This window comes from Panthera onca, chromosome X (genome assembly GCF_046562875.1).
Source record: "Panthera onca isolate mPanOnc1 chromosome X, mPanOnc1 haplotype 2, whole genome shotgun sequence".
In the NCBI taxonomy this organism is placed as follows: Eukaryota; Metazoa; Chordata; class Mammalia; order Carnivora; family Felidae; genus Panthera; species Panthera onca.
Genome location: NC_138357.1, coordinates 122,797,332 through 122,825,116, shown reverse-complemented (window position 1 = coordinate 122,825,116; position 27,785 = coordinate 122,797,332). Strand labels below are relative to the sequence as shown.

At 53.4% G+C, this 27,785-nt stretch overlaps 1 protein-coding gene and 1 non-coding gene across 4 annotated transcripts in view; both read left to right on the top strand.

The window, feature by feature from the left end:
- The window catches only part of SHROOM2 (shroom family member 2), a 153,869-nt gene extending 129,819 nt beyond the window's left edge, over nt 1–24,050 (top strand). For 2 of the 3 annotated variants that reach the window (XM_081792564.1, XM_081792566.1), the window contains 5 exons: nt 8,202–8,780; nt 13,304–13,828; nt 14,739–14,910; nt 20,966–21,238; nt 23,735–24,050. In XM_081792564.1, the coding sequence (XP_081648690.1) occupies nt 8,202–8,780; nt 13,304–13,828; nt 14,739–14,910; nt 20,966–21,238; nt 23,735–24,001 (1,816 nt within the window). In that variant the 3' untranslated portion in view covers nt 24,002–24,050. The remainder of the gene's footprint in view (nt 1–8,201; nt 8,781–13,303; nt 13,829–14,738; nt 14,911–20,965; nt 21,239–23,734) is intronic. The other variant, XM_081792565.1, reaches the window with a different exon arrangement.
- On the top strand, nt 18,446–18,530 carry TRNAR-GCG (transfer RNA arginine (anticodon GCG)). The gene has a single exon. It is a non-coding gene; the product is annotated as a tRNA-Arg (tRNA).
- Nucleotides 24,051–27,785: the final 3,735 nt, after the last annotated feature.

Genomic DNA, 27,785 nt, shown 5'->3' with positions numbered 1-27,785 from the left:
CTTCAGGCATAGTTTGTAATACTCAGATCAAGTGGTTAGAACAAGGGGAGAGAAGGAATTTGGGAGGGGAGGGTCCCATAAAGCAGAGATTCTCAGCACTGGCTTGACATCCAGATTCCCAGGAAGGCTTTTGCTAAGATAACAGATTTGCAGGCGTACGTGTCCTCATCAGCCCCTACCTCTGCCCCGAGCTGGCTTCTCCTGGAGTAAGTTCGAGGAGAGCTTAGATTTGCATCTCTGTAGCATCATCCCCTACGTTCCTTCAGAATGTTCTTGAGAATTGGAGGGGTGGGTTCAGGAAGCTGCTTTTTTACATATCTTGGAAAGAAATATGGACAGGGTAACCTCATGCCTGGGAGGGTCGAAAGCCTCTGACATTGATTACGTTTCCCCTGTTTCCTTTGATAGGCTTCAAACTGGTAATAGCTTCCCATGAGTTGCGGAAGGAGCTGCCAGGGTCTCAGAAGGCAGAGAGAACTTTTTACTGTATCTCTCGTGGTTTGTATTGTGTGTCCTGCTTCAGGTATTTTCTGGTCGGACGTGGGCTGACCCATGCTGAGAGTGGGGTCCTGGCTGGCCGCAGGTGCAGCTGGACCAGGGGATCCAAACACCCATCAGAAGAGACGGCAGGGTGCGCTGAGACTGTGGGGTGACTTGTGGCACACACTCTTGTGTCCTGAGGTTTCAGAAGACTAATCGTGCCCTGCCGGGTCACCTACTTAAAGCCTGCAGACCACAGTGAGTGCAGTCTATAGCCAGCAGTGGAGCAGTGTCATTGGCCAGCCCCACTTCCCCCTGAAATCTTGATTTGATCAGTTCGGCTAGTTCTAAAACCTTGCAGTTCGGATCGGGCTTGCCCACTTTGAACTTTGCACAGAACGTATTTTTAGGAAAGCTGATAACGGAATGCCTGAAGAAAACTTTGCTAACCGAGCACGTGAAAATGTCATCTTTAGTCCATTTGTGCCTGTTTCTCACTGGTCTGGAGCTTTCATTGGCAGAGAGAATTTGCCTGATTTTGGTTCAATCAAAACAAAACAATTCATCAATTTTCAGGGGTGCCTGGGTGGCTGAGTAGGTTAAGTGTTTGTTTGACTTTGACTCAGATCATCAGATCATGATCTCACGGTTCGTGAGTTTGAGCCCCATGTCGGGCTGTCTACTGTCAGCATAGAGCCTGCTTCAGATCCTCTGTCCCCCTCTCTGTGCTCCCCCCACTCATGCGCCCTCTTGCACTCTCTCTCTCTCTCAAAAATAAATGAAATAAATACATTAAAACAAACAAAAATTTCCAAGTGTCACATCTTGGAACCAGGAACAAGTGTCTCTAGCCACAGAAATGAAAGAGGCCTGGAATAGATTCAAAACACGTGTTCTGAACACAGAGTTGGATGCTTGAGGGGCGGTCACAGACTACAGTCTCTAAATCTAAGTATTTTCTGTGATCGGACACTAGTCCTTCAAGAAATCTGTGCTTGTACATTCTGATTTGGATCCTCTGTGTGTGTGGAATCTCTCTATTAATCTGTTCTCCTCCACTTAACTACAAACGTCTTACCAGTCCCTCTCAATTCAGCTTCATTCCTATTTACCACCCAAATTCCTGCAAGTAAAAAACAAAACCCAAAGGAAGCAAGTCTTTTTATCCATCTGTTAAGATAATGAAGAAGTAACATTCATCTGATTTTCTAAAGTGATTTCTTTCCCCGTGTGGCATTAGAATCACAGAAGAGAGAGCCTCTTTGGGTCTGACGCAGAGGGAATAACTTTAGTGGAGACGTTGCAGTAAAGAGATGACTGGATTGAAAACGATTTCAGCGCCCCTCCCCTCCCAGAAGGTGATTCTGCGAGACACGGAATTGGGACAGGACTCATGGAAACCGCTCTCTCCCTCATCACTAGTGTACCTGTCCATGCATTTGGTAGATGTCGTTTGCATACTCGGAAACTGGGATACGACAGCCAGACAGCCTTTAGCCTCCAGGGGCTCACCATCTGGGAAATCCTGTGGTAGTCTGGCATTTCCAAGGAAAGAGTGGGTGGTGCCATTATCCCTGGGTGTTCATGCTGTTGGAGACGTTTCTAGTCGTTTCCGTCCGTTCATCAGTGAATCGGTCGATTGCCTCTTTCGCTTCCATGCCTTGCCCATCATCGTCACCTTTTCCCACCTTGTTTGGCCCTGAGAGGTGCTGTGTAGACAGAAGACCTTCCTGCGTGTGCTTCACTGCGGCCATGTGTGTGTGCTGGGAGTTCCCTGGGGCACACAAAGATCAGCGGAGACACCAGGGACTCGTTCCGGAGACTTGTACTTGTGGCGTGAGCGTCCCGTGTCTGTCCAGCCACCTGGCTCGTCTGAATGTCCGGTGGCAGTGTTCTTCTTGAGACAGCCTGCCTGGTGGTGTTCCGTGCAGATACAGGGAGAGAAGCTGTGATTTCTAATAAACGGTTCCAGCCTTCGCAAAATCGCCGTCCTCCATACCCGCAGGCAATGGATGTGTGCCACCTAAAACTGTGAATGTCGACCTCCACCGCTTCTGGGAGGCCTGTCTCTGCCTGGAAGGCAGCACTTCCGAGTCCTACCCGCTTGGCCTGTGGAGTCATTTTGTCCCGTGCAGACCTGGCTTTGCCACATACACTCGCAAGTACTGCTCTTGAACCATCTCCGGTACGCCAGCCACCCTGTCCGTCGCTGGCGTCGGCGGCGGGCTGGCTTTGTGAACGGTGGGAGTTAGCATTTTTCGCAATATTGAAATGAAAGGAGGAAACACCCGAGTGTTGTCTTCCACCGGAAGGTTGCTCTGTCTCTCCCCGTCGTTCACTTGGGCAGTTCCATCCCACGGGATTGTGGCGGTACCATAAGCGCCCCGGAGCAGCTGCCACGGGGATGCCCTTCCCCAGGTGGAGGACTGGGCGGCCCTGCCTCGCCGTGCCGCCCTGTGGCGTGGCGTGGCGTGGGCGGGGGGTACGCGGTGCTGCCGCGGAGACCTGCGTTCGGGTCTGCTCCGCCACACGGGGCACTCTCCCGTTGGGGACTCCGCGCAGCGTGTGGCTGGTGGGGGCCGCCACATGGATCCCGCCGCGCGGGGGGCTCTGCCGCCTCTGCCTTGCGTGGCTCCCCCCCCCACCGCGGTATCCCATGGTGAGGAAATGAGGCTTGGTGACACACTGTCTCTTGCCGATGTCACACAGCTGGTAAATGGTGCTGTGATGGGAAGCGTCTGCCTAGCGAAACCCCAAATGAAATGTGGGCCAGAGCCTCACCATGGCCTCAGACACTGAAGTGCATCAGGAGGAAGAGCCGTGAGCAGGAAATGTGTGTCCAGGTCACAAGTGACCGTGTGTCCCTCTCCTCTCATTGTCCCTCTAAGTACATAGGAAAGGAGGACCCTGTGGTACGCGTCACGTAAGTCATCCGAGAGCTAGAAATGTTTCTCTTTTCCTTGATGGAGACAATGGTTAACCCTACTTGCAAAGCAGTGCTGAATTAATTAGTGATTGCAGAGCAGTCTAAAAATGTTCACTTATGATGGGAATGTTCACCTGCAAAGTTATTTCTCTGAGAACCTGACTGGCTGCATCTCAGAAAATGCAGCCTCGCAGGGCACCTGGGTGACTCAGCCCGTGAAGCATCCGACTCTTGATTTGGGCTCAGGTCATGATCTCACAGTTTGTGAGTTCGAGCCCTGCGTCAGGCACCGAGCTGACAGTGTGAAGCCTGCTTGGGATTCTCTGTCCCTCCCCAGCTTGCTGTCTTTCTCTCTTTCTCTTTCTCTTTTCTCTTTCTCTCTCTCTCTTTCTCTTTTCTCTTTCTCTCTCTCTCTTTTCTCTTTCTCTCTCTCTTTCTCTCTCTCTCTAAGTAAATAAGTAAACTTAAAAAAAAAAGAAAAGAAAAGAAAAAAGAAAAGAAAAAAAAAAGAAAAGAAATGGGGTACCTGGGTGGCTCAGTCGGTTAAGCGTCCGACTTCGGCTCATGTCATGATCTCACAGTTTGTGAGTTCGAGCCCCACGTCCGGCTCTGCGCTGACAGGTCAGAGCCTGGAGCCTGCTTTGGATTCTGTGTCTCCCTCTCTTTCTGCCCCTCCCCCACTTGTTCTCTCTCTCTCTCTCTCTCTCTCTCTCTCTCTCTCTCTCTCCCTCCCCCCCCTTCTCCCCTCCCCCCCTCAAGAATAAAAAATAAACATAAAAGAAAGGGGAGGGAGGAAGGGAGGAAGGAAAGCAACACAGCCTTGCTCCTTACCATTGTGCACAGTGACTGAAAGCAGCAGATGCATTTGTATGTTGATGTTTGGGTGACCGTGTGCCATGGTGCATGCAATATTTGCTTGTGAGGCTTCAAGAAGATAGCCTGGTCTCCTGCCCTCCGTGGAGGCGCTTATAGGCCAGTGAGGCGAGTGGAGACTGTGAACCACGCAAGTATTGGAGAGTGAGAGCAGTCCTGGGCTACGGGTCACCAGGAGCAGAGGGCCTGTGTGAGACGGAACAGAAACCTGTGGCCCAGAGAGAGGAACCCAGGGCCACAACAGGGCTCATCACGAGCAGAAAGAACCTGGAAATAAAACCGTTACTTCTCGGATCTAGAAAGCACAGTTAGACATGGGGCTGACCGGCCGCATCCCCAAATCAACAACGTAGATTTGAATAATACCAGTGTTGATGGGATTCCCTGGGCATTTGGTGTGTGTGTGTGTATGTATGTGTCTGTATATAGTCTTTCTCCTTTTGGACTTCTGGTCATTTCTGCCCCTATCACAGGGTGTCTGGGGTCCTGAGCAGCATTTATGTGGCCTTGGGGCGGGGCGGGGGGTGGGGGTTCCTCTTCAGATGAGGTTTGTTTTGCTTCGCTGCCCTGCCTCAGACCTTTCATGGCAGCAGGCAGAGGAGAAAACAGCCAGGCGCTGGGGGGAGAGAGAATCCCAAGCAGACTGCATGCTATCAGTGCTGGGCCGGACTTGGGTCTCAAACCCACGACCATGAGATCATGAACTCAGCTGAAATCAAGAGTCAGATGCTGACTTGACTAAGCTACCCCGGCACCCGTCAGCTTTTATTTTAAAGTCTATTTATTTATTTTAGGAGAGAGAGAGAGTGCACACCAGCAGGGGAGGGGCAGAGAGAGAATACAGATGAGGTTTGTTTTGCTTTGCTGCCCTGCCTCAGACCCAGGCGCTGGGCTCCCACCTGCCCAGGGGTTGCAGGTGTCCTGGGAGCCTCCTCCTGGAGCAGGCTTCTCCTTGATAAGGTGTCATTAGCATGTTCTGCATGACAGTGAGTGACCTGAGCTGCATATCAATTGCTGGGAGTCTGGAATGCAGCTGCCTTTTAAATGTTCCTTTGTATGGCTTGACTCACTGTTCCAGGCATTCCTAGGAGCTAAATGGTTAGGTGCCTTTGCTGGCAAATCCTTAAGACTTCTTATTTTCTTACTCTGTGTGGATCTTTCTATCACCATTTCTATCACCATTGACTTTATCCTTGAAAATTTTTTTAATTTTTTTTAAATGTTTATTTTTGAGAGAGACAGAGAATGCGAGTGGGTTCGGGGCAGAGAGAGAGAGGGAGACAGAATCGGGAGACACAGGCTCCGGGTTCTGAGCTGTCAGCATAGAGCCCGATGCGGGCTCAAACTCATGAGCCATGAGGTCATGACATGAGCTGAAGTTGGACACTCAACCAACTGAGCCACCCAGGAGCCCCTATCCTTGAAAAATTTTTCAACATTTAAAAAGGAAGGGCTCCGAGGTGCCTTGTTGGCTCAGTCAGTTCAGCGTCTGATTTCAGCTGAAATCATGATCTCATGGTTTGTGAGTTGGAGCCCCGCGTCGGGGTCTGTGCTGACCTCAGAGCCTGGAACCTGCTTCGGATTCTGTGTCTCCCTCCCTCTCTGCCTCTCCCCTGCTCACTCTCTGTCTCTCAAAAATAAACATCTAAAAAAATCGTTTTTATTAAAAAGTTATTTTGAAAACTTCTAGTTTCTCTTAGTGTGTACCTAGTATGTATGTTTTTCTTGCATATCTAACTTTCTGAAGCTGGGTTAATATTTTAAACTCTTTTGCTTGGCTGTTTTGTCACCGTGCATCTTCGAAGCCGAGGCCGTGTCTTCAGCGTCTTGAAAGCAGAGACCACACCCGCCCTCTCTCAGGGCCCCTGTGGGACTTGAGCTCTTCGGACTTCTCCCAGATGTGGACGGCTTCCAGCTTCTAGGTGCGGCCGGGGCCAGCCGTGTGTGGCTGTGCTCACGGCAGCACAAGGTGGGGAGCCGCCCCCGGCTGGCTGACGACGGGAAGGGGAGGGACTTGGGCATGGTCAGGGTTCTCCTCCAGAGCATCCGCTGAAGCTGAGGGGCCCTTTCCCCGAGGGACACGGTCAGAGGGACACGCGCCGGGCACTGGACTTTGTCGTGCAGCAGCCTGGCTGGGGTTGGGGCATCCATAACACCCAGGCCGGGCATCACATCCCAGGAGGCAGGCTCGCTCCTGGGCCCCAAGGGGGTGCTGGAATGAGGGGGAAAGCCTTACCTAGCTTGTTAGAGGGGGACGTCACTTACGGGCACCGGTGCTCTGTCTTCTGGTTCCCCCCCGGCTGCCCTCGTTAGAGTTTGCTTTAACAGCTCTGAGGTGATCTCGTCAATGCCAAATTGCTCTTCCCTGAATGGAACGGTCCTTCAGAGGCTCCTTTTCTTACTGTGTCAGGTTGGAAGGAACTGTGCTGGCAAAGGCATGGCAGGCTGCTCTGTCACAGAGTTGAGAGTGCTTAGCCCGTGAGTGAGCGCTGCTTGCAGCGCAGAGAAACGTGCTTGGAGCGTGTGCCTCCGTCCGGGTTTTGCGGAGACCTTCCTGTGTGTGCGTCTGTGCGTACTGAGCACACGCGTATGTGCATCGAATGTGGCGGTAGAGCTGGGAACAGGTAGCAGTATGGAATGATCAGTGAGCCACTGCAGCGCCCAAAGTCTTTGTTTTTGTCTCTTGTTTTAAATTTTATTTGAGAGAGAGAGAGAGAGCATGAGTGGGGGAGGGGGCAGAGGGAGAGAGAGCGAGAGTGAGAGAGAGAGAGACAGACTCTTAAGCAGACTCCACACTCAGCACAGAGCCCAACGTGGGGCTCGATCCTTTGACCCTGGGATCACGACCTGAGCCAAAATCGAGGGATCAAGGGTGGGACGGTCAACCAACTGAGCCACCCAGGTGCCCCATGTTTTTCTCCTTTTTAATAATATACGACTGATTGGGGTGCATGGGTGGCTCCATCGGTTAAGCGTCCAACGCTTCCTTTTGGGTCGGGTCATGATCTCACGGCTTTGTGAGTTCAAGCCCCACATCACACTCCACGCAGGCAGCATGGAGCCTGCAGGGGATTCTCTCTGTCTACCTCTCTCTCTACCCCTTCCCTACTCACGCTGCCTCTGTCTCTCTCAAAATAAATAAAACTTTAGGAGAAAAATAATATACTACTGATTTTAAAGGCTTTATTCATAAATTGATTTGAGGCTCATGTTAGAAAGCTCTATGCCTTTTTGTAAATGGCAATTTTCCTAAATAAGCCACATAAAAATACTGTTACATCAAGAAATAAATATTTCTAAATATAGCCATATGAGATTTTTCACCAGTGTTGTTTTTAAAAATGTGTAAAGGGGACTCCTGGGTAGCTCAGTCCGTTAAGCATCTGACTTGGGCTCAGGTCGCGATCTCGTGGTTCCCGAGTTGAAGCCCCACGTCAGGCTCCGTGCTGACAGCTCAGAGCCTGGAGCCTGCTTTGGATTCTGTCTCTCTCTCTCTCTCTCTCTCTCTCTGCCCCTCCCCCAAACGCTCTCTGTCTCTGTCTCTCTCTTTTTCTCTCTCTCAAAAGTAAATAAACATTGAAAAAAATTTTAAGAGGTCTGAACCTTTATAAATAAATAAATAAAGTGTGAATTTTCTTGCCCCACAATGCAACTTGTGTCTGCAAGTACATGTCTGTACCTTAAGTGTGTGCGTGTGATTTTAGTATTTCCCGTCCTGTTACGTGAGGTAGCAACATGCAGCCTCCTGTGTGTGCTTGGACTAGATACCTCGCGTCACGAACGGCGGGGACAGGTGTGGGAAAACGTATCTGGCTTTCATTCCCGAAAATGAGTTAAGAAGGTCATCGAGATCTGGATCTAGTCCGGTTTGGAGAGATGCGGCTTGGCATCGTGCGCTCACTTGTACACTTTCTCCCTGTAGACAAGCAGATGTCCGACGGCCGGCAAGCGGTGCGGCAGGACAGCAGGACTCCCGGACGCCGGCCCAGCTCGGTCAGCCGTCTCCCGCCTGGGGGGCTCCGGAGGTGCCCCCGGAGGCCCGAGGCCGAGCGGGGACCCTCCCTCGAGACTACAGATCCTCGGAGGGCGCGCCCTCGGCCCCGCACACCCGCGGGCAGGAGCCCAGGCCCTTGAGCGCCGCGCCCGTCCCCAAGCAGCCAGCCCCGCGGAGGCCGCCACCGCCACCGCCGCCCAAGCGTGAGCCCGGGCAGTTGGGGGGCCTGGCCGGCGGCACCCCCAGCGGGCCCCCGCCGTCCCCCGAGGCCCCGGACGCGTGCGCCCCCCGCCCGGCCCTCGGCCAAAGGCCCGAAGACGGCGAGCGCGCGGGGAGGCATGTAGACGGTCACCGGGCCGGGCCTGAGCGCCAAGCCCCGCTCCCTTCCTCGCTGCGGGCCCCGCGCCCGGCCGCCATGGAGACTTCTCGCTCCCCTTCGCCCCAGTTCGCCCCGCAGAAGCTCACAGACAGACCTCCCCTGCTGGTCCAGGACGAGAGTTCCACCAGGTAGGGCCCTGGCCCCGGGCCTGCCCTTCCCTGGGCTCCCGCGGGAGGTGTCCCTGGTGTCCTTCCTGGGCAGTGTGGGCGGTGTCTGGACCCCATGGGGGACAACCCACAGCTCCAGGGGTCACGTGGATTTTTAACTTGGGGTCGGGGCGGGGGTGCCCTGTTCTCCAGGAGCAAAGGGGATGTGCCGCAGGTGCGGATTGTCCTCTGTCCCTGTGGTCCAGGCCCAGCGGTGGTGTGTGCCTTCCCTCCGGGCATCTGCCCATGAGGGCTGTGCTTTCCCTGAGCACTTGTCTGGTTGGAGAGTCCGGTGTGCAGTAAGCCTGACGCCTTCAGGAGACTTTGGTGTTTTTCATAATGTCCGGTATTTCCACACGTTTTGTAGGTTTATGTTTCTATTTTTGAGAGAGAGTGTGAGCAGAGGAGGGGCAGAAACAGAGGGGGAGACAGAATCGCAAGCAGGCTCCACGCTGTCACTGCAGAGCCCCAGCCAGGACTCAATGCGGGGCTCATGTGGGGCTCACGCGGGGCCTCACACGGTCAAACTGAGATCAGACCTGAGCCAAAATCAAGAGTTGGACGCTTCACCGACTGAGCCACCCAGGTGCCCCAACACATTTTTTTTCTGTGTCATATGTGAAAAGCAGGGCTGGTATACACATGTTATAAAGGCAGAGGAAAAACCTGTTCAACTCCATGGCGCTGCTGTTAGAATTTCCGACGTGGACTTGTCTGCCGTGCCCGTGGAGACGTTGATAAATATGGTCAGGCAGGGACCGACCGGTCCCGAACACTGAATGTTTCCCTTTGCCGTCCTCTCAGAGTGCCTTTGAAGAACTGGGAAAGGGCAGAAGTGCAGAATTTTCATCTTGCTCGCTAGGGCCATGGTTGTCCATCTGGGGGAGGGTGGCTTTGCCCCCGGGGGGGCATTTGGCTGTGTCTGGAGAGGTTTGGGGGGTCGCAGCTGAAGAGCGAGTGTTGCTGCTGGCATCCAGCGGGCAGAGGCCGGGACGCCTCGCATCCTGCAGTGCACAGGTGAGCCCCGCAGCAGGGAATGCTCTGGCCCCGATGTCCCCTGCTGTCCAATATGGTAGCCACAGTCACATGTGGCCGTAGGAATGGAAGTTAATGAAAAACAAAATAAATTCTGTGCATCAGCTGCACCACGTGTGGTTAATGGCACACATGCCATTTATTTCCATCATCCCAGAAAGTTCTATTGGACCTTTTTGTTGTAGAGTCTCAAGCCGTTCTCTTTTTTTTAAGTTCATTGATTTATTTTGAGAAAGAGCATGAGCACGGGAGGGGCAGAGAGAGAGTGAGAGACAATCCCAAAGCAGGCTCCACACTCTCAGCACAGAGCCCAACGCAGGGCTCAGACTCCAGACCCAAGAGATCATGTCCTGAGCCGAAATCAAGAGTCAGATGTTAAGGGGCGCCTGGGTGGCTCAGTCGGTTGAGCGTCCGACTTCGGCTCAGGTCATGATCTCACGGTTCGTGGGTTCGAGCTCCACGTCGGGCTCTGTGCTGACAGCTCAGAGCCCGGAGTCTGTTTCACATTCTGTGTCTCCCTCTCTCTCTCTCTCTGCCCCTCCCCCACTCACGCTGTATCTCTCTCTCTGTCTCTCTCTCTCTCTCTCTCTCTCTCTCTCAAAAATAAATAAACATTAGGGCGCCTGGGTGGCTCAGTCGGTTAAGCATCCGACTTCGGCTCAGGTCACAATCTCACTGTCTGTGAGTTCGAGCCCCGCGTCGGGCTCTGTGCTGACTGCTCAGAGCCTGGAGCCTGTTTCCGATTCTGTGTCTCCCTCTCTCTCTGACCCTCCCCCGTTCATGCTCTGTCTCTCTCTGTCTCAAAAATAAATAAACGTTAAAAAAAATAAAATAAAATAAATAAATAAACATTAAAAAAAATTTTTTTAAAGAGTCAGATGTTTAACCAACTGAGCCACCCAGGCGCCCCTGTTCTTTTCTTTCCACCTTGAAAATAACTCAGCAGAGAGGACACCACTGATAGCATCCTGTATCTCCACAAGTGTGGCCTCGTAACCACAGCTTCATCTGGGGGCCACGTCTGTGCTCTGTGTCATGCAGACTGTGGGCACCACTGAGATAACCTGTCAGTGGGAGGCAGCGTTGTCCGTTCTGAAGGGAAGAAGAAGCAATAACGTGGTCTGTGTGGCGGGCCAAGTGTGCGACACTGTTCCAGGCGAGCTGGCCTGGGCCCCTCAGGCCGCCTGCTTCTCGGGAGCTGGTCTGAGCTCCGCGGGCTCCTCGGAGAAACAGCCATGTGTTCCCACAGTGCTCGTGACCTGCGTCGGCTCAGGACGTAGGGAGTGGGTTTCATTTTTTTCTTGCCTGAAGCCAGTGTTGATTTTCTCATTCTGTCTTTTCCAGGAGCTTGAGAGGGATTTCAGTAAACAGGGACAGTGCCTATTGAAGATACTGGGGGGTGATGGGTACCCACATTATTTAGTGTCCCCACCCATCGTGTCTTTTGGGTCGGAAAAGGTTGCCTGTGCACCATGTCCCCTGCTGTATGAGTGCTCGCAGAGGGCCCGAATCCGGGTCAGTGTCTATACCCAGACCCACATGTGTACACTTTGTTCTTAGGAAGCTCAGTGAGGCACATGGTGGCCGTGCCACCTCCAAGAGCTGCTACCCAGAAAGTCGCTCACAGTGCACTGAATTAGTCACCGTCCCCACGGTGTGCCCCATCGGTCAATCCTGGTATGAGAGCGTGCGATCCCAGTGACCTGCAGGCTGAACAAGAAGCCGGGGAGGGGTCCTGGCCCTGCTCTGTATCCACGGTCAGCTACCGATGGGTCAGCAGGGGAAGGGTCAGGGTCCCCCTGTGTCAGGGCTTCCTGAGCTGCCGGTCATTTGGGCTCAGCTCAGAGATACTGTTCTTGGGGCGCCTGAGTGGTTCAGTCAGTTAAGCATCCAACTAAGCGTCTCATAGTGCGTGAGTTCGAGCCCCACGTCGGGCTCTGCGTTGATGGCGTGGAGCCTGCTTGGATCGATCCTCTATCCCCTTCTCTCTGCCCTCCCCCACTCTCAAAAATGAATAAACGTTTAAAAATTTAAAAGAAAGGGGTGCCTTGGTGGGGCAGTCAGTTAAGCGTCCAACTTCAGCTCGGGTCATGATCTCACGGTCCCTGAGTTCGAGCCCCACGTCGGGCTCTGTGCTGACAGCTCAGAACCTGGAGCCTGCTTCCGATTCTGTGTCTCCCTCTGTCTCTGCCCCTCCCCCACGTATGCTCTGTCTGTCTCTCTCAACGATAAATAAACATTAACAAAAATAATTTTAGAAATAAATAAAAATGTAAAAGAAATTGCCCTGCTCTCTGCTGACTTGGATCTCTTGAGCAGAGCTGCTCGCCTCATCTCCCTCCATGTCCGGCCTCTCCCTCCTTCCAGCTACCCCTTGACCATGAGTGTGCACGCGCTCCTGCCTGCTGGGGCGCCAGCCAGGGTGCAGGGCAGGCTCCCACCTTCACGCGCTGTTGAGCCGTCCCTGTGTGCCAGGCCCTGAGCCCCCAGCAGGAGTGCGGAGAGAGGAGAGGAAGCATTCCTAGCCTCTGAGGGATTTCAGAATGGGCATTCCTACCAAAACAAATGTTTCAACTCGTGTGCTAACACTAGGTAGCTGACTTTTTTACTTATTTGTTTTTCCAACATTTGTTCATTTTTGAGAGAGAGAAAAGTGTGAGTGGGAAAGGGACAGAGAGAGGGGGAGACACAGAATCGGAAGCAGACTCTAGGCTCCAAGGTGTCAGCACAGAGCCCGACACGGGGCTCGAACCCACGAGCCGTGAGATCATAACCTGAGCCGAAATCGGACGCTCAGCCGACTGAGCCACCCAGGTGCCCCTAGGTAGCTTACTTTTAAATCTTTAACAGTCGTCTGGGGATTTTTTGCTTAAACTTCAAACGGTCCTCTGCTCCCCCATCTGCCCCTACCCCACTTGCACTTTCTTTTTCAAAAATAAACATTAAAAGAAAAAAAACATAGGCAATCTTTCTAGAAGTCTCCCAGCGGCCCCAGAACCACGCAGGCACCCGTGGGTATGTACTGGCCCTGCTTGGAGAGGCAGCGAGGGAAGGCTCTAATGATAACTGTGAAAGGAAGCCTGTTGCAGGTCCCCCGACAAAGGAGAATGTCACCGAGCAGGGCCTGTTAATGTTTGCACTATTATCCTCATGAAAACGCGTGTTAAACCACCCTCCTCTCAGTCAGCAAGCCCAGGGATACACCCCCGGCTCCCCTAGGGGTGTGGGTGATTTTGAAAATGGAAAAGGTGTCCAGACGCTCAGGGTCAGGAACGCAGGCCTCCTCGACCTCCATTCCCCGTCCTGGGTCTGTGATCACGGAGGCTCCTTCCAGCTCAGTGGCCAAAGGTCTTTGAGCCTGGGTTCCCCAGCCGGAAGAGCAGGTGAGGGACCAGCGGGTTTCTCTCCCGGGTAGGCGTCGACGGCAGGGCTCACTTTGCGTTTTCAGCACACGGCTCTTCTCTTTCCAGAATCGAGCGGGTGATTGACAACAATACCACTGTGAAGATGGTGCCCATCAAGATTGTGCACTCGGAGAGCCGGCCTGAGAAGGAGAGCCGCCAGGGCCTGGCCCGTGCCACCGAGCTGCCCACACTGCCCAGCGGGCTGGAGAAAGACCACATCAAGACCCTCAGCACCTCGGAGCAGTTCTACTCCCGCTTCTGCGTGTACAGCCGCCAGGGCGCCGAGCCCCCGCCCCAGCCCCCCGAAGCCCCCGCGCCCACTGCCAAGGACAGCGGGGCCTCTCCGTCCGGGCTCAGCTACGTGAAGACCAAGGAGAGGACAGCCGAAGACCTGAAGTCAGAAGAGCTGGCCCGGGAGATCGTGGGCAAGGAGAAGTCTCTGGCCGACATCCTGGACCCCAGCGTGAAGATCAGAACCACCATGGACCTGATGGAGGGGATCTTCCCCAAAGACGAGCACCTGCTGGAAGAAGCCCAGCAGCGGAGGAAGCTGCTCCCCAAAGTCCCCTCTCCTGGGACCACGGACGAGAAGTGAGTAAGCACCGCCTTCAGGGGCGCGGTGTGGCCGCTTGGTGCGCTGCTCCCTCTTAGCATCTGGTTCGCTCCAGGGGGCAAGTGCCTTCTCCGTGTGTCTGTTTTCATGATTGCTTCTGGGGGGCAGGTTTCCGAAAGTACTGCCCAGTGCTTACTTAGCACGTTTTGGCCGTCCGGGGACCCTCCCAAAAGAAGCGCTAAGGCCCGTGGCTGGGGATGACGACTCTGAGGCCTGGCAAAGATGTGAGGATAGCGCAGCTCCTGCGATGCCCGCAGGCGCCTCTCAGAAGACAGCGCTTCTCAGCTGGGCCGTCGTCTCCCTCCAGGGGACACTTGGCAATGTCCGGGTACGTTTTTAGTTGTCGCCCCCGCGAGGTGCTCCCGGCATCCTGTGGGTGGAGTCAGGGAGGCTGCCCAACACCGTGCGGTGGACAGGACACCCCCACAGCCCCAGGTGTCAGTCACGAAGGCTCCTGAATGTCCTAGTTACTAAGGAGGCTTTCTGTTCCCGCTTGTGGAACGGAGCGAACGGATGCATTTCCACGGTTTGGGGGAACGTGCTTTGCGACCTGTCTCATTCCGTGGGAATGAGACACACACAGGCGTGTGCTCACATCTGTCCTGTTTATATCCATTGTGTCCGTACACGTCGTTAACTGACAGTAGGTGGGAGTGCCCGTGAGATGCCCGAGAGAGGGGCAGAGGGGGTGAGTCGGATCAAAGCAAGAGGGAGCAGACACGGCTGCAGCCAAGGGCTGCCCCTCCGCCCCCCTTTGGCGGTCCCATCCCCCGGCTGTTGTCTTTTGGTTAGCGGCCCCATTGGCTCGTCGGGACCGAGGCCGTGAGCTGGAAGGGGGCACGTGCGCGTAGGGTCACAGCCAGTTGCGGTTCTGACCTTTTTACGTAGGAGAGAGGAGCCGAGCGTGCCGGCGGCCATGTCCCTGGCCACCAGTTCCACGTACTACAGCACTTCGGTCCCCAAGGCGGAGCTGCTGATCAAGATGAAGGATCTGCAGGAGCAGCAGGAGCCCGAGGAGGATTCGGGGAGCGACTTGGACCACGACCTGTCGGTGAAGAAGGTAGGAAAGGCCGTTGCCAATGAAATCGTGCTCGTTGGCAGAGAAGGGGCCGCACGTCACGGTCCAAGTAATCTGTGCCTTCCACCCTAGTTAAAATGCTGCGGACTTCATTCTGTGACCTTCGGCAAGTTACCTGTTCTCTTTGAATATCAGGTTCTAATACCTGCAGCCAGGAGATCACAGTCCCCACATAGTGCTTGTAAAGTGCTTTGTCCACCAAGCAGCGTCATTTCTTGTCTCCTAGAACTCCCAGGCGCTTAGGGGTACAGCAGGAGACCAAACAGAACGGAGCCCTTCCTTTCCAGAGGGGAGCCTCTGTTCAGCCCACATGAAAACAAATACACAGTAGGGGGTCGGCACACTGCAGCCTGTGGGCCACACCTGGTTTTGTGAGCAAAGTTGTATTGACGCACAGGCACATTTATTCATTTAGAGACGCTCTCTGGTGGCTTTCCTTCCACAGAAGCAGGGTTGAGTAGTTGCAGCTGACCACGCCACCTGGAACGTCGAGGATCTTTACTGTCTACCGCTTTATGGAAAGAGTTTGCCAACGTTTAATGTGGTACATTGGATGGTGAGAGAATCAAAACAGAGTGAAAGAATCGAGTGAAACAAAGGAAGGTGATTCTAGAGAGGGCTCCGGCGAGGGGATGATTGAACAGCGACCTAGAGTGGCGTGAAGGGTGAGCCGTGTGGATATCTGGGTGCACTGGGGGAAGGGGACCAGCCGCTGCGAAGGTCCTGAGGTGGTAGGCTCGTGACACATTGGAGAAGCAGCAGTGGCTTTAGCTGGAGCTATGTGGACCAGGAGGGTAGGACTGGAGATAAAGTCAGAAATGAGGTCAGGGACTACATAGTGAGTGGCCATGAAGTCATGGTAGGGACAGCATTACTGCTGTCAGTGTCAATGGCATTACTGCTCTGTTAGCTTTAAATCTCCATGATCTGTCAGCACGCCAGACCTGTGGCATCTAGGTGATTACCTAGTTTTTTAGGAAGGCCTTAGCATTAAACAGATGACGGGATTGCCAAAGAAAGTCCGTTTCGGAGGCTAGCACGTACTCTTTATTCCAGGGCCTTGAGCCCGTCAAATACTACCAGGGAAAGAAAAGGAGGGAAGCAGCCTTTTGTGAGCATTTGCCATATGCTTAGTACTTTGGAAAACTGCTTTCATAAAACAAACACTTTTTTTTTTTTCTTTAACAGAAATCTTAGCAAAAGATTATGCGTGTATAGTTGGTGGTTTAAAAACACCACTGGCTGATTTCAGATATAATAGAAGAAATATTGTGACCCATGCCTGAGAGAAATTTACTTTCAGTTTGGGGAATATTTGCTTTTTTGTTCAAGGGAATTAAAGGGAATAAAAGATAAGAATTTTAGTCCTGGGCTTGTATCTGGCTTCCAATCACATATCCAATTTCTTTCTTTTTTCTTTCTTCTTTTTTAATGTTTATTTTTGAGAGAGAGAGACAGACAGACATACCAAACGTGAGCCGGGGGGGTGGGGAGAGAGAGAGGGACACGCAGAATGTGAAGCAGGCTCCAGGTTCTGAGCTGTCAGCACAGAGCCTGACGTGGGGCTCGAACCCGCGAACAGCAAGATCATGACCTGAGCCGAACAAAGGCAGACTCTTTTTACGACATGGCCTTGTTTCTCGTGCTGTGATGAGTTTGGGGTGGGGCACGCCCTGGTACTACCCAGCCTTCATCTGGGTGGCTCTTTTCTCTTTCTGCTTTTGGGAGGCTCAAGTTGCTGGGCAACTGCCTCACCTTAGATGACTGCTTTGGGATTGAGATGAATCCCTGTGAACTTGGCTCCTGACAGCCTACTCCCCGCACCCCCCCAACCTACTCCGCATGATTATATTCTTGGGTTTTTTTAATGTTTATTTATTTTGGGGGCCGGAGGAGCAGCAAGAGAGGGGGCCAGAGGATCCGAAACAGGCTCTGAGCTGTCAGCAGAGAGCCCGATGCGGGGCTCGAACTCACAAACTATGAGATCATGACCTGAGCTGAAGCCAGACTCTCAACCGACTGAGCCACCCAGGCACCCTCGCATGATTAAATTCTTAACCCAACTGACATATCTTATTCCAGATGCAAATGTTGAGTAATTTCACAGTAAACGGCAAATGCTGTAAATCACAGTTCTCTGTGGTGTTAGTGACTCAGTAATCCTGCTTTTCGGCTTGATTTGACAAAGGCAGCTGGCACCCTGTCTTTTCAGCCTTCTTCCCATAACCCACAAATACACTGTGTCGTGTGGTTGTACAAAGTGTTCACGGTGGGGAGAAGGAGGTCCGTGCCGTGTGGATGTACCTGATGGGCCGTAACGGTAGAGCGGCTTGACCCCGAATCGCATGTGGACCCACGTGCCCAGAGGGACCTTGGCTGTCATGGTCCCAGCATCGCTGCATGCTCACAGAGCCCGAGTGCCAAATCGGGTGACCCTGTGTTTTAGGAGAAGGCTGAGGACACAGGGATGCAGAGAGGGAATTGTGGTGGCTGGTTGGAAGCATTACCCCAGGAAGGCGAAATCCGTTTTTACACCCGAGGCGGCTCAGGCACACTCTGCCCAGAAAGAGGCCCAACTGAGATATGGGATTCTTCAGCAGAAGCAGACACTCCATGGTCAACATCTGGAATCTGAGGGTTGTGGTTCTTCCCTGGAACTTAGACGTGGGCACGAGGCCCAGAGAGAAAAGACCTCATTCCCCGCCCAGAGGGGGACAAAAGTAGGTGTGCGGGGGGCACCGGAAACAGAGGTAAGGGGCAGGAGTGCACCTGCTGTGAGACCCAGGGTGGGCGGGGGGGTGGCTGGCCTCTGCCACCACTTGCTCTCCCCCCAGGCCCTCTTGAATGCCATGTGCTGCAGAACACAAGCGGATGGGCTCACGCGAGGCTCATCTGACGTGGCGGGTGAGGCCTGCTGCACCCCGGCTGGTGCTGATAGCCAGTGATCCGTATGCTTCCTGGGCCAGGCCTTGTCCCAAGATCCCTGAAAGTCAGTGTCTGCCCCTTTATGGAAGAAGGGGAGGGTATTTCTAATAAAACTTTACGCACGACATATAAAGGAATCAGAGGAATTTGGGCTCCTTCCAAAACGCCCAGCTTCAAGTTCGCTCAGCTGTTATTGCAGGTTTTGAAGGCGCGTATCATGCATTGGTGTGAAATCTTTATCACGATAGTTGCTAAAGAAGAATGAAACAGGAACGTTACCAGAAGCCCTGGCTAGGGGTCCTCACACATCCACAATCCTCTGAATTGCTTGAGGTGTTCACTCGGGTTACGGGTTGCCTGCAGGTGACAATTTGGAAGGTTCTCCATCCCTACAATCCATTTTGTGCTCTTCCCTCAAGTTATGAGTATCTGAAAAAGGCCGTCTTAGCCGTGGGACTCGAAGTTGACTTAAACCGTCTCCCCAGATAGGTAGGTAACCAGACGCACCGAGACACAAGCATCAGCCCACATTCTGAGAGAAAAATATCAGAACTGTAGACGCATACAGCTTTACATTAGTGAGGGAAGGGGCGCCTGGGTGGCTCAGTCGGTTGAGCGTCTGACTGCGGCTCAGGTCGTGATCTCACAGTTCGTGGGTTCAAGCCCCGCATCGGGCTCTGTGCTGACAGCATGGAGCCTGGAGCCTGCTTCGGAATCTGTGTGTCTCTCTGTATCTGCCCCTCCTCTGCTCTCCCTCTCTCTCTCTCAAAATAATAAGTAAAATAAATAAATTAGTGAGGGAAGACTAACTAGAACCTGACCCGAAAAAGCCCAAAGCAGTTTATAAATTCCATGTTGGGTGTTTTAGGAGAAAACCCATGCCGATTAATCTGCAGTGAGGACAAGGGCAGCTCTCCTCTGCAACTGCCTGCCATCTTAATCTGCAGGATACCCAGACATTGCGATAGGCCCTAGGCAGATTGGACCACGAGCAGGCGGTGCCCGTGCCTTTCCAGGCCGTGGACTTATCGTCATACTTACTTGTGCACGCGCATCAACGCCAGGTGGGCATTCTCGTCAGCGTCTCCTCCGCAGACAAAGCGGACACGTCGTCGGCTCCTGCAAAGCGTGCGATGGCTTGCTCGTGGTTCAGCGTGTCTTTCGCGCCGCCGTGCGACTTTGCCCACCTAAACTGTCATCGGGACAGGCGTTTTTTGTTTTTGAATTTTTGTTAACGTTTACTTATGTTTTAGAGAGAGAGTGAGGCAGAGCACGAGCGGGGAAGGGGCAAAGAGAGAGGGAGACACAGAGTCTGAAGCAGGCTGCAGGCTCTGAGCCGTCGTCCCGAGCCCACAAACCGTGAGATCACGACCAGAGCTGACGTCGGCCACTTAACCGACTGAGCCACCCCGGCGGCCCCATGACGGGCGGGTTTTACCCCACTGTTGTCTGTTAAGCCGGGGCACCTTCTCAGCCTGCACGCAGGACTGCTGATACCTGCCAAGTACGGGTACCTACCGCAAGCCGCCAGGCCGGTGATTGTCACGCAGGCACGCGTTCAGCTTTCGTGTCAGTCCTGGAGGTGCGGGCTCCTTTTCCCCTGTGCAGCCAGGATCACGGTCCTGGAGAGCTTGATGAGACGTCGCTCCCTCCGGGCGGGTGACTTCTCTCCGCTCGGCTCTGCCGGCTCCCTGTGGGGTTGGAGTCTGTAAAGGGCCCAGGACACGCGGTGACGGTGTGGGGGCACTTCATGGGTCCGCTTTCGATACGTGGCGTCCCTTGTTGCAGCGGGCTGAGCCGAACATCCTAACTGGACGTGAGCGTTCACATTCTGCAGTCTTCATCTGGGCTTGTGCACCTCGGCGCTGTGGCGTGCGGGGGTTCGCGGGGGCCGTGTGTGGTTCAGCACGTGGGGGTGAACGCCCTGGCGCTTCTGCTGTGGGTGGGCCTGCGGTTTTGGCAGCCTGGGCTCACCTGCCGCGTTCCTTTAGAGCCATCCCTGTACGTTTCCCCAGATCTGCCAGAGGGGGCAGGACCATCTTTGCCACTCGAATCCCGCCACTTCAGCAGGAAGGCCGGTTTACGTGTTTTGTTTTTCATTTTTGCCCCTCTAAAAGACAATCACTTAAAGGGCCTGTGGAAAAGGGGGGTGGGGAACTCACGTTTAATGGTCAGAGTGTCAGTCGGGTAACACGAGGAAGTTCTGGAGATGGGCGGTGGTCACGGTTGCCCACGACGTGAATGTACTTAATGCCACAGAGTGGCACGCTTAAAAACGCATAAAATGATAACTTTTGAGACTATAGCTTGCCATACTTAGTTTATTTTATTGTATCTAAAATGTTTTTTTAATGCTTTTGTTTTTGAGAGAGGGGGGGACAAAGCATGAGTGGGGGAGGGACAGAGAGAGAGAGAGGGGGCACAGAATCCAGAGCAGGCTCCAGGCTCTCAACTGTCAGCAGAGCCCGACTCGGGGCTCGAACCCACAAACCGTGATCGTTACCTGAGCCAAAGTCGGACTCTTAACCGACTGAGCCACCCAGACGCCCCTTTCTCGCCATATTTTTTAAAAGTTAGTAATATATGTGCATTTCGGTCGCATTCAAGTCAGGTTGCTCTCAAAAGACTTTTCATTTTACTGACATCCCTTTATTTGTTTTAACTTTAAGTTGCTAGTTGTGTGTGGAGCATGTGTTCAAATCACGCCATTCAGTAGCAGGCGTGAGACTCCATAACTTGTGCACGTGTCAGTTCTTGCACCGGAAGATTGCAGACTATGAAGCACAGAATCTCACGTGGGCCCCGAGAATCCCGGCCAAGGTGAAGGTGAAATGAGGTTTATCTCGAGGGGCCACGTCCTACCTATCGCTGTGTGATAGGACACTAACGGGAGGAGAATGGGTTAGTTTCGTGTCTAAATGTCACGCCAGGGACTTCACCGGGAGTTGTTCTCCCTCCCCGGGTCTTAGAAAGCCTCTCGTAGAAAGTTGATGCAAAATCAACTCTTCCCCACGCAGGTCACTTACGTGAGACCACAGGGCCCGGGCAGCCGCTGTAGGTGCCAGGTCGGGTCACCCTAACGAGTGTTTGCATGCCCCCCTGTGCCCTACAGCAGGAGCTCATCGAGAGCATCAGTCGCAAGCTGCAAGTGCTTCGGGAAGCCCGGGAGAGCCTGCTGGAGGACATCCGTGCCAACAGCGCACTGGGGGACGAGGTGGACGCCATCGCCAAAGACGTGTGCAAACCCAACGAGTTTGACAAGTTCCGGATGTTCATTGGGGACCTGGACAAAGTGGTGAACCTTCTGCTGTCGCTGTCGGGCCGTCTGGCGAGGGTAGAAAACGCCCTCAATAATTTGGATGACACTACTTCTCCTGGTGATCGGGTAGATACAACGCGTCTGACCTGGACTCGGCGGGGGGCGGGGCGGGAGGTGGTTGCGGGAAGGTTCCGCGTGGGGCGTCATGAGTTGGTGCCCTGAAGCCTCACGCGGTCCCTGCGGCGGCCTGTGCACCTCCCAGCGCAGGACGCCTTCGGGTGTCCAGGGCTCTCCCTCACTTTGCCGGTAACTGAGGGAGACAGGTGCTGGGGGGTGTGGTGGGCAGGGCCTGACAGGCGTGGTCATGGGACTGCAGGGCTGCTGTGATGTTCAGGAAGAACTGTGGGCTCCTTTTCACATCTTCTCACCTGTTCCCACGGATCATTACTGATAAGCGTCTCTTCCTAGGAAATAGTCTCTTTCACCTTTCTTGACCATGCGTGTAAGTGGGTCTCACTGAGAATGGAATGTGATGTTGTCGCTGCTTTTAACAGGAGTGCACACGGCAGTCTGGAAGCAGTCGAGGACTTGTCTGCCTCTTCCCCCTCTCTTGAGGTGTGCAGCCTGGAACGTGTCTCTTAGGGGGTTTGCAGAATGCAGGAAGTAATAGCCCCCTTGTTGGCTTCACTTCCTGGGTCAAATATCAGTAGAACATGGAGTTTGCTTCTCTGTGTAGGCCCTCAAATGATCATCTTTATTATTAATAAGGCTCCTTCTCTGAAAGGGGAGCAGAAGAGTTAGCCCTCTCCCTCACTGTAGGTGAGAGCGCTTTCAGGCGACCTAAATGTTCTCGAGCGCAGCTCGCAGACGTTGTCGTTCTGTGCTTAGCTAAGTCGTTGATGACTACCGTTTGAACATACTGGATAAGCATTGACAAAATAGCCGGGACCCTTGGGTGATGTTCAGATTCCACTTTCTGATTTCCTCGTCTTTGCCACGTGTATCTGAGGAGAGGAAGATAACGCGAGGGGTGCCCGGGTGTCTCCGCCTGTTGAGTGTCCGACTGGCTCAGGTCATGATCTGTGGTTCGAGCGTTGGAGCCCCGTATTGAGCTCTCTGCTGTCAGCACAGAGCCTGCTTGGGAGTCTCTCTCTCTCTGCTTCTGCCCCACTCACGTGTGCTCTGTCTCTCTCAAAAATAAAAATATTCTTAAAAAAAAACTTGAACGAGAAAGAGATTCGTTTATACACAATTGGAATGTTCTCGAGTATTGATTTAAGTGAACAACTAGTGTGGTCTTTGCAACTCAGCTCCTCTATAATCGATCTTTCCCTCCGTGTGGGTGGAACGGACAGATACTTTATTTAGAATTTGGGGATGATGAAGGAATGCCAACGCTAAGGACCACGCACGTGGTCCTCCTGAGTACCAGGCTCTGGAGCCCTCAGCACGTCCCGGGGGCTCCCTGTGAATGGAGTGTTGCATTCCCCCAGCCAGGGGCAGTGAGGAGGCCCCGTCTCCAGCGGGGTTGGCGTTGGAGGAAAATCTGCGTCAGGCAGCGGAAGTTTGGAGACGCTAAGGTTTTCAGAGACAACATAGTGACTAGTTAAAAGACGCCGCAGAACGTTTTCTGAGGCTCCCTCCATCTTTCCAGACAGAAAATGTCCCCATCGGGTCCTCTCCCAGCCTCTGCAGCCTCCTGTCCCTAGTCAGCCAAGACAGTTTCTGCTTAGTGACGGTGGCCGCTCACGTTCATCGCGCGCGCTCTCTGTGTGCGGGCGTTTTACAGAGAGCCGCCACATGCTGGACTCTCACGGTGGCTGTTGGTAACTGTGCGTGGCCACGTTGCAAAGTGGCGGAATGAGAGCGGCTGTCCTGCTGCCCAAGTAAAAATCACACGGAGGAAATGAAGCCCCGGCCTCCCCCTGCCGACGGTGGGAGACTGAATGCACTCATCTCTTCCTTTCTTAGTTTTCGTTAAACTTAGAGAAGGCAGGGACCTTTAGGTGTGTATTTTGCGGAGAGACGGTGCGGCTGTGAGTGCCACATTTTGGGAACGGGGTCGTCCGTGTCCCCCAGAGCGGGCCCGTGTGGGGAGCCGGGGAGTCTCCCCCGTCACCCTGCGTCTGTCCTGCCTGTCCTTGCTCCCTCACGCGTGCCCTGCAAGCTCGCCCAGGGGCTCTTCTCCTGCGGAAGGGTGTACACACCCTGCTCCGCGAGTTCTTCGGAATCCGCGCCTTTTGCTGCCTTTGCCGCGGTGTTGTCACGGTCAGGCCTCTGACGCGCATGGGATCCCTAAGTCCTTTACACCTTTCGAGCCTCTCAGAATTCTGTCCTTATCTGTCTGGGGACAGCTCTTCTCATCAAGGCTGTTCCTGTGAGCCGTTCCAGGCCAGTGGGAAGAAATGGGAGGCGGGACGAACCTGTGAGCTCTCGAGGAAGGGCTGGGGCTAGCCACGCCCGAGTATCTCCGTGCAGAGGCCGTCAGACCTCTGGTCCCTAACCTGGCATCAGGGTGTCCCCTGAAGCAGCCCGCAGCGTGGCCGGCATCTTGCGGTGGCCGCCCGGAGCCCCTGCTCTCGCCCTGGTCCTCAACGGGCTTGTCTCTCTCTCTCTCCCCAGCAATCGCTGCTCGAGAAGCAGAGGGTCCTCATCCAGCAGCACGAGGACGCCAAGGAACTGAAGGAGAACCTGGACCGCCGGGAGCGGATCGTGTTCGACATCCTGGCCAGCTACCTCAGCGAGGAGAGCCTGGCCGACTGCGAGCACTTCGTGAAGATGAAGTCCGCCCTCATCATCGAGCAGCGCGAGCTGGAAGACAAGATACACCTGGGCGAAGAGCAGCTCAAGTGTCTGTTCGACAGCCTGCAGCCCGAAAGAGGCAAATAGGAGGGCCCTCCCTGGCGGAGGCCGGAAAGTGCCCCTCTGAGCTCGGTTCCGGAGGGCACGCGGAGACCCCAGCCGGTATTTATGTCCTGCAGCCTGAGTTGTCCCCTAGCGGGATGGCTGCTTTAGAGAAGCAATAACTTCCGTGTGTGTTTGCAATGGTCTATTTAATGTGTTTTAGCTTCCCCGTTGAACGCTGAGCAGAACATCTCACCATTAGCCATTTTGCTTTGCCAGTTACCACACGTGGCCCAGCCTCCGGAGGGTGGCGGGTTCCCGCAGTATAGACTGTGTAGTGCATGCAAGTGGTCCTTCTCACTGGTAGGGGTGCCCTTCCTCCCGTCTTCACATCCTGAACCAACCGCCCGGGAAGCAGCCTGAGTGAGTCTCGAAGGCGCGTGAGCGGGGAACCCCTGGCTCCCGTCTTACCCTGCGATTCCTTACCCTGGGAAGCGTGGGCTGCCCCGTTGTACCCCATTCATCCGATGGTGTGGACCCTTCCTCGTCCTTCATTCAGTCTCCCAGCAAAACCACGATGATATGATGAGAAGTTACTAACCTTTTGGAAAGGGGAATGGTTTCCCAGTGGTTAAAAACCCACTGTGAAATGAACACCTTATGTGTTGGCTTCACGCATCCTGAAATCGCCACAGAAAGAATCGTGTGCATGCTTTAAAACACGTGCACAGCACAAGGAGCTTCAGTCCTGGCGTCACGGTTCAAGTGATCTTTTCCTGCAAAGTGAGAGTCCTCGGTCAATAGTGTGTCCAGTAGGAGTCATGTGCTCGCTAGATACTTGTTTCATGAGACCAACAGCATATTTCTGAAATTACCTTCTGCCTGTAACACTTATTTTGTGTGCGTATGGTTGTTAGTGACAATTGCCTACGTTTCTGTTTTTGCCTCTTTAAATCTATTGCCATGCCGTAAGGGTTACTTTCCATTTACTTGTAAGAACCTTTCCTCTCTGCGCTTTCAGAGGCCCCATGGAGTATTACAACTCCCAAACCCGATCTTTTTCTGCCACAGTTTATAGATTCTGTCCCCTGTTTATCAGCTGAAATCGCAAGTTTCTCAAGAGAGTCTGCTCACTAAGAAAACACTGTCATGCTGTCAGTTTCCAGTGGACAAGTCACAGACTGGGAGGAAAGATGTGCTAATCATGTCTATGACAAAGGATCTAGAACGTGTGAAGAACTTTCAGAAGCAAGAGAACAAACAGCTGGTTAGTACATGGGCAAGAAACATAACTGGGTGCTTCAGCACAGAGGCCGTGTGCACGGGCAATAAAATAAGCACGTGGAAAGACATTCAACCGCCATCGGCTTGGTTATAACTTCCGTTTAATCTACACCGATGTAGAGCTTCTTCACAGATGCTCATCCGATTAAACGCATGGTAAATGGCAGGACAGCCCCTTGGACGACGTCATGTTGAAGTGATGATCGGACATTTGTTTGATCGAGGGATCATTTGGATCCTCGTTTCCCCTATTCCCATGAAAGTTTTCCGACAGGTGGGGACACGTCCCTTTGTCTGCGGCGACGGTTGCCTTCCCAGAACACACGTGCACACAAATGTCTTAACAGACCGCTGTCTGTACTTGATGAGCCAGAGGGGGGGAGCTGGACCCCTGAGCCACAGCACTGACGTCTCTGCACCCCACGGGGGTCCCAAAGTGGCAAGCTTCAGTAACGCACGCAATAAACCCTCTTTTTGGCAATCCACTCACGCCAGAAAGCTCTATGCCTTTTCAGAAGTTTCCAGTCCTATTGAATTAAGCGATTTCTGACTTGAAAAAAAATCCCCATCCTGCCAATGACGTGTCCTCCTTTCCTCCTGCTGTAGTCCCTTCCTGTGAAAACTGGTCACTTCAGAGAAGGTGAAGTTGGCTGTCCACGGACCTCTGTCATTCTCCTCAGGGGGACAAACACAGTAATTTCAGCGTGTTTTGCTTTTAATTTAGACAAAGCGTTTATCTGTGATCTTTCCCCTCGAATACAGTATTGTGAATCATTCTGATGATATATATGTAAAATGTGAGTAACAGGAGGTGTGTGTCTCTATCCAGCCTTTTAGGTCTTTTGAGGACCTTCTCTTACACACAGCAATATACAGTGCTCTGTCCCCCTTGCCGCGAAGCACATGGGGTCACTGTCCTGTACCTTCCCCTGTTTGCCTCTTCAGCGTCTAGTCAGCAGGGACCCAAAGATTCCAGTGAGTCGATGTACATATCTTTGTACATAGCTATGTTATTGCATACAACAACAATCTGGTGCTAATGTTTTGCCCTTGGCATTCTTAGGTGGCGGCTGATTCCTCCCCCTCTGTCGTAGCACAGCTGTGGAATGCTCTGTATGGCGAGATTTCAGTCAGGGGTATGGCCTGTGGCTTTTATCCTGCAGTCCAGTGTGGAAAATGTGTACGTACTTCATGCTCGACCCTTACCACTTAGCTCTCATCGTATCGTCCTGCTTGACTTTTAACAGAATAAATGTGTCCTTGAGTGAATGGAGCGTGTCTTTGACTTACCTATGTTCTATCTTTTTTTTTTTTTTTTTTTAATCCAACTGTCCTCACCATAGGTCAGATTCTTAAGCCACTGATAAATTGTGGGATGGATTCTCTATATGTGTGTAACTTTAGGCCAGCCTAGCTAAGGCTGATCGGTTTGCAGGCAGGCAAAAGTCAGGGGACACAGGTTGTATCAGTCAGCCGTGGCCGTAGTGATGCTGCGTAACAAGCAACTGTGGGATCTCAGTGTGCAGTACGGTATCTCTTGAGCTCACGCACGCGGCGATCATGGTACTCTGCTCCGTGTGTCTCTCGTCTTTCTCCTGGAACCGGCAGCCTGGCCTGGGGAAGTCCGTGGCGGATGCACGAGAGAACCGACCCGGGCACAAAGGTGTTTTTCCACATACCTGATTATATCACACCGCTAACCTTCCGTTGCCAAAGCAAGCCCCACAGCTGAACTCAGAGAGGTGGTGGGATGTGCCCCACCTCTTCGGTGGGAGGAGCCGTGTCGTCACGTGGCAGAGTGTGGGCACCAGGTGTGAAGAATTCGGGCCACTGATGAGCTGCATCTCCCACGCCGGCGTCTGCTCTGATGGGGTAGCGCTCAAGCGTCCTGGACCCAGAAGCCACGTCCCCAGGGCGAGGCCACCTCTGCCTGCCGCTCCCTAGTCGTATGGCCGTGACCAAGGTACTCGGGCTCTCCGAGTTTCGTCCTGTGTCACTGGAGAAGGCCTGGGGAGCTCAAGCAAGCACATGTTGTTCATGTGCTTAGAGGCCACACTAGGCCTGGAAAAAAGTGCTGCGGAGGCGTCTACTCTTGTGGGTGCATCATTCTCTCTGGTCTTGGAGGGACAGGCCTTCCCTGAACGATCTGCCAGAGCCGCGCAGGAGACGGGGATTTCTGTTGCATGGGAGGATGAGAAAGGGTTCTGGTCTGCAGCAGGTTTGCGAGGCGTCAAGGCTGGATGGGAGCGGGGAGAGTCTCTTTAATAAAAATTATTCAACGGGCGCCTGGGTGGCTCGGTCGGTTAAGCGTCCGACTTTGGCTCAGGTCACCATCTTGCAGTTCATGAGTTTGAGGCCCGCGTGGGGCACCGCGCTGACATCTCAGAGCCTGCTTCAGACCCTCTGTCTACCCCCCCTCCCCGCTCTGCCTGTCCCCTGCTCTATCGCAAAAATAAACATTAAAGAAACAAATTTCATAAGTAAAAATTATTCAAAATTAGAGTGGATATTTACTGAGAATGAAAAACTCACAAGTCAGATTTTT